The sequence below is a fragment of the Populus euphratica genome, unplaced genomic scaffold (genome assembly GCF_000495115.2).
Source record: "Populus euphratica unplaced genomic scaffold, PopEup_1.0 scaffold2211.1, whole genome shotgun sequence".
NCBI classification, from domain to species: domain Eukaryota; kingdom Viridiplantae; phylum Streptophyta; class Magnoliopsida; order Malpighiales; family Salicaceae; genus Populus; species Populus euphratica.
Window position 1 is genome coordinate 19671 of NW_011502028.1, and position 5794 is coordinate 25464.

At 30.9% G+C, this 5794-nt stretch overlaps 1 protein-coding gene across 3 annotated transcripts in view; it reads left to right on the top strand.

Annotated features, from left to right (window-relative positions):
• LOC105118758 (probable receptor-like protein kinase At1g67000) overlaps window positions 1-4689 on the top strand; it is a 21704-nt gene extending 17015 nt beyond the window's left edge. Inside the window, exons 2-6 of one of the 3 annotated variants that reach the window (XM_011016777.1) lie at window positions 1267-1731; window positions 2019-2045; window positions 2199-2222; window positions 2695-2778; window positions 3410-4689. In XM_011016777.1, the coding sequence (XP_011015079.1) occupies window positions 1267-1731; window positions 2019-2045; window positions 2199-2222; window positions 2695-2778; window positions 3410-4545 (1736 nt within the window). In that variant the 3' untranslated portion in view covers window positions 4546-4689. The remainder of the gene's footprint in view (window positions 1-1266; window positions 1732-2018; window positions 2046-2198; window positions 2223-2694; window positions 2779-3409) is intronic. The other 2 variants (XM_011016778.1, XM_011016779.1) reach the window with 2 other exon arrangements.
• The last annotated feature ends 1105 nt before the right edge of the window (window positions 4690-5794 follow it).

A 5794-nucleotide genomic window follows, 5' to 3' on the forward strand; every position in this document is an offset into this window, starting at 1 on the left:
TTGCAGCGATAGAAATTGCAACAATTACCGCCCTCCTTCTGGTGGTAATATCCATAATAAAGATTAAATAAAATGATTGAAAACGGGGACATGGTTTATTGCGTTTCTAAAAATGAAAAAGCAATAAAAGCTGATTATGAAAATATAAATTTGCTTGTGAAATCAACGTCCGACCAACTTTATGGGAGTATTATTACGATTTGCCAATATAATTAAAAAGTTTATTTAATTATCGTATAAATAAATTTGGAAATAAAGTTTTAGTTTTAAATTTTTAAATTTATTTGTTTTAGGCCTCTTTAGTGTTAGATGGTCAAATAAAGTTTAAATAAAATACTATATTGATAAGGAGTAATTCAAAGGAATTGATTTGATAATCGAGGAGGTTTGTTAATTTCCTCCTTTAAGTTTTCATGTTGAATAAAAGAATATATATATATATTGTGAATTTTCATTTCCAAAGGCTAAAGATAAAAATGAAACGTAGTGGTTTTCACTTAGAGTTTTGCAAAACGGCGTGGTTTTTATACAGTTTTGCATTTCCACTTTACTCCTACTATATTTATATTTAAATATTGAATGGCACCACATTCTTTCCTTGCGTTTTTTTTTTTCTCTTACAGACTTGGAAACTTCAAGGCACTCTCCTCATTTTGGAAATTTCAAAAATATTGAATGGGCTCGTCGGCATCGCATTTAGAAATTTGAAAAATATAATTAATGAGAATGGGCCCAAGATAATAACAAGAAGACTTTAATTTGTGGCTATTGATTGATTTCCTTTCGTTTTGATCCAAGATGGTATACGTAGTCTGTAGACGAGCATTGTCCTCATAATATATTTATATCTCTTGAGCAAAGTGTAACAAAGCACATTATTTGGTTTCCCAAAGAAAGTTTCTCTCTCAATGTTCAGTAGAGTATTAAGGCACCTCTTCGGTGCAGATGCAGCCCTCCCTTTTCTAGTGATCCTATCCTCGCACCATACTTCCAGTGCCACAAGGAACACCGGCAATTACTGCCCTCCTTCTTCTTGTGGCAATATCCATAATATTAGCTATCCTTTTCGATTAAATACCGATCACAAAAACTGTGGCAACAAATATTTTGAACTTGCTTGTGAAAACAACTCTCGTCCAACTTTATACTTGAACATGGAAAAGTATTATGTCCAGGCAATCAATTACAGTGACTTCACAATTCGACTTGTGAATGCTGCTGTTCAGAAGGATGATTGCTTCTCCCTCCCTCATCAATCTCTTACACAAGAAGGGCTCCGCTCTGAGTACGGCATTTATTATTATAAGATAAATTGGACAGACAGTTCTGTGTTAACTTTTTTATGTTGCGAGAATCAAATGCTGAATCCTCCAGATTATATTATGGATGCTTCTTCTTGCAAAAATGGCAGTGGTACTACATATGATTCTTCTTCGTCTAGCAGTATTTCTTCTCCCAGCTGTGTCAATATGGAAGGTCATTCCTATGTCATGGTTGGTGAGGACATCATCCAGGATGTACCTGACTTGTGCCGTATAAATTTGATTTATCCTGTGCCAGAAAATATGAGAAATATGACGTATACAGATGTCCATGATATTTTGGTATATGGGTTCGAGCTTTCGTGGCTCTCTATCTGTTGTCATTATAGCATAAAGAACCGCTGCAACCTTGATGAAGCCACCATGAAGAACAACTATTGTTTACCATATATCATAGAGAACTATTTGGGTACGTATTCTCTCTCTCCATATGTATCATCAGCTTACCTCAAGTATTGTATTATGATTATGCATACCAAATTATTGCTATATTTTCAAATTTTATGTGTCAAGGGTTTAAATCTACATGGTGATCTTTGAAGTTACTAGAAATCTTCTGAAAGTAAAGTCAATAATGATAATCTAATGTGATGCTCCTATATGGCTTGGTTTCCGTTTATGCGCTAAGGGTTTATTTTATATTTTAATAAATGTTCTTCACTTCAGTTGACCTTTTCTTTTTTCTTGAAATTGTAGGGAAGCTGTTTAAACTTTATTTTGAAGGTGAGGACTTTTACGGTCTTACATGTACTGGCTCAATTCTACAAAAAGATACATTTACTTTAAGCATTTTCTTCGCCAATGAGTTTTTTTTATATATAAAAAAATAATCATCAAGAGTTTGCACGCTGATTCATATTTTCTTGGTGATTACAGCTATCTTTTGTCCAACCATTGGGGGTGAGTTAATTTATTTTGTGTAATTATATCATTTTACAGAAAGATTACTGATATTTTTTTTCCTAATAAAACAAATAAAAGACACTGAAAAATGTACTAATATTTATTTTTCTAATAAAATAAATAAAATACCCTGAAAAATATTTTTTCTTTCAATCCAAGTTTCAATCACGTACATATCAACCTATAGTACGAGATGTTTCTGCGGTCACTAATCTCTTAAATTTTGATAAAATAAAACCCTTTTAAAATAATTTAATCTTCCACTCTAATTAAAAGACCTAAATGAAATAAGATATGAATTTATAATGCTTCTAATCTTCTTATGTCTAGCAGGATGAATTTATAATGCTTTTAATTTGAATGAATTGATTCTTAATCATGATTTTTTATCCTTACAGTCAAATAACTACATGAATGGTATATCACTCATCATTGTTTATTTATTTATTTTTCATTTTTTATTTGGCAGATAATTATTGTGATTACCGGATACACCCTTCAAATTTAGCAATCTTTCTCATATCGTTTTCCATTGAAATGCTTGTTTTTATCGGTAAGTATTTTACTTTGCTTTTATCATCTTATTGTGAAACAATAAATATATGTATATCAGCACGCAACAATTATTGTTCTACTATTTCAAGTTTTAACTTTAGGTTAAATTTATATTATTTTTGCAACAAATTAATGTATCTCACATTCTTTCTACTTTTGTTTTCAATTTTTAACAATGATTTTAAAGCACTAGATGGAAAATATTATAATAAAGCACACAGTATGAGTATTTTGAGAGCATTTACTACTTTTTTTAGGATAACACTTTTCTATTTTTCCTTTCCGTTAATGATTATATTTTTTAAAAATATCAATTTTTTTTATGTCGGCCATTTCTAAATAGCTAGAATGGTATTAATAATACTATTGATTATCATAAATAAATAAATAAATAAAGGTATTTTGAAAGTTATTGTAGTTCCCTTTATTGTTTGTATCATAGACTTGCATGGATATTTTTTTGTTTTTAATTTCATGAGGTATTTATTAGAGTGTTAAGAGCTATGACGATAAGTTTTTGAAATTGAAGAATTAATCACATATAAATTTGTCACCAAAATCAATGAAGTATTTGTAAAATGTTTTGATATGTTTCAACCTATGACCTTTCTTGTAATGTCTCTGTACAGTGATATATCATGTGCTATTGTTTCCATGTGGGCTTCTCTGTCTCCTAACTTTACTGATCTATAAATGGCGAAGACGACATTTATCCATGTATGAAGACATTGAAAAATTCTTGCAAAGTCATGATAATGATCTCATGCCGATAAGGTACACTTACTCAGAGATTAAGAAGATAACCAACGGATTTAAAGACAAGTTGGGTGAAGGAGGCTTTGGCTCAGTGTATAAGGGAAAGCTTCGTAGTGGTCGTTTTGCAGCAGTTAAATTATTGGGCAACTCAAAAGCCAATGGACAAGATTTTATCCACGAAGTTGCCACAATTGGAAGAATTCACCATGTTAATGTTGTGCAACTTATAGGCTTCACTGTCGAGGGATCGAAGCGTGCTCTTATATATGAGTTCATGCCCAATGGGTCTCTTGAAAAGTATATTTTTTCTAAGCAAGGTATCGTCCCAAGGAGTGAGAAAATATATGAGATTTCTCTTGGAGTGGCTCGTGGCATTGAATATCTACATCAAGGTTGTGATATACAAATCTTACATTTTGATATCAAGCCTCACAACATTCTTCTTAATGATAAGTTTGTTCCGAAAATCTCAGATTTTGGACTAGCCAAATTGTACCCAACAAATAATAACACCGTGCCCCTCACTGCTGCTAGAGGAACGATAGGATACATGGCTCCTGAACTATTTTATAAAAATATTGGAGGTGTCTCTTACAAAGCAGATGTCTATAGTTTTGGGATGTTATTGATGGAAATGGTAGGAAGAAGGAAGAACCTAAATGCATTGGCAAATCATTCAAGCCAAATTTACTTTCCTTCATGGGCTCATGACCAAGTTAGTGCAGGCAAAGACATAGAAGTACAAGAAGATGCCACAGAACATGAGAAGAAAACTACAAAAAAGATGATTATTGTGGCATTGTGGTGCATACAGTTGAAGCCTGTTGATCGTCCATCAATGCATAAAGCTGCAGAGATGCTTGAATCGGATGTTGAATCCCTACGAATGCCTCCTAAGCCTTTTCTCACCCCACATCAGATGTCAGGAGATGATGATAGAGCTAATCATACAAAGTTATCAAATCCACCAAATGATTGTATTGACTCTTCATATCAGTTTGGTCGTTAATGATGAGATGATGAAGATAACATAACTTAGCATGTATTAATTTTAATAATGTATTAAGTATTTAAGCTTTAAGTTTACTTATTGTATCTGTTAACTAGATGTTATTATCCATTGAGAACCTCTAGACAATAACAATTCAATCAAGTAAGCATGTAGATATTATTGCAAAAGTGTATATAAATTGAAAATACATCAAAATTCATGACTGACTTGTTGTAACTTTGAGGCTAGGCATTCGAAGAATTGGATCATTGGATAAGGGATGACTAGTAAATGACTTTGTTTTCATAATTACATCTGTGAATAAATTCATGTTTTTATTGTTAAGAATTAAGGGTTGGGTGAAAGTTTTTAAATGACTAGTAAATGTTTTTTATATTATAATTGGATCATTGAAAATATTAATATTTTATTTTGAATAATTACATTTGTGAAAATAAATGCATGTTTTTTTTTTATGCTTGCTTTCCATATATAGTATGATGCAAATCTACACCAAAGATTAATTTAGAAATGCAACCTCCATTAAAGTTTATGCAAATTTGTTGTAAAATTGCTTCAATTGTTTATGGTGCCGCAAATACTATACGTGGAAGTAAAAAAAAACAAAACAAAATGTTGCAATCTCACTTTAGCATTAGTAGTTGAACTTTTGGATCATGGGTTTTAGGATTATTTTGCACTATCATGCTGATATTTATTTTATTTAAAAGATTAAAATAATTTAAAGTATTTGAAATTAACTAAGTAGATAATTTCTGCTTTATATATAAAACTTTATCAAAATTCAATTTCTTAATTAGTTAGTGATATTAAATATTTTAAAAATAAACTAAAGTTAATTATCTTGTTTTAAATGTATTAACTTTAATATGGATCTTTCTTTAATTATTTAATAGTTATATATACACAGGACTTAACCTTACCTTTTCACGCGGAATGCATTATTCTGCATCTATTATAAGAATAGATGAGTACCATCACTTCCATGTTGAATTCGTTAGATCTATAAATCAGTGAGTTGAAATTGTACACTTCCATTTTGAAATTGTTTGATCTACAAATACAAAAGAGCAAAAGATTAAATTGATGGAATTGTCAAATATTATTATGAATTTGAGAGAGTACAAAGAACAAAAGTCTTATTCCGAAGTTATTAAGATTGTAGTTGATGAAATTCTGTAACCGACCATAACAATAAATGCACAAGAGACCACCTCGTATTGCACTCATTGTCGGAATAGTTCAA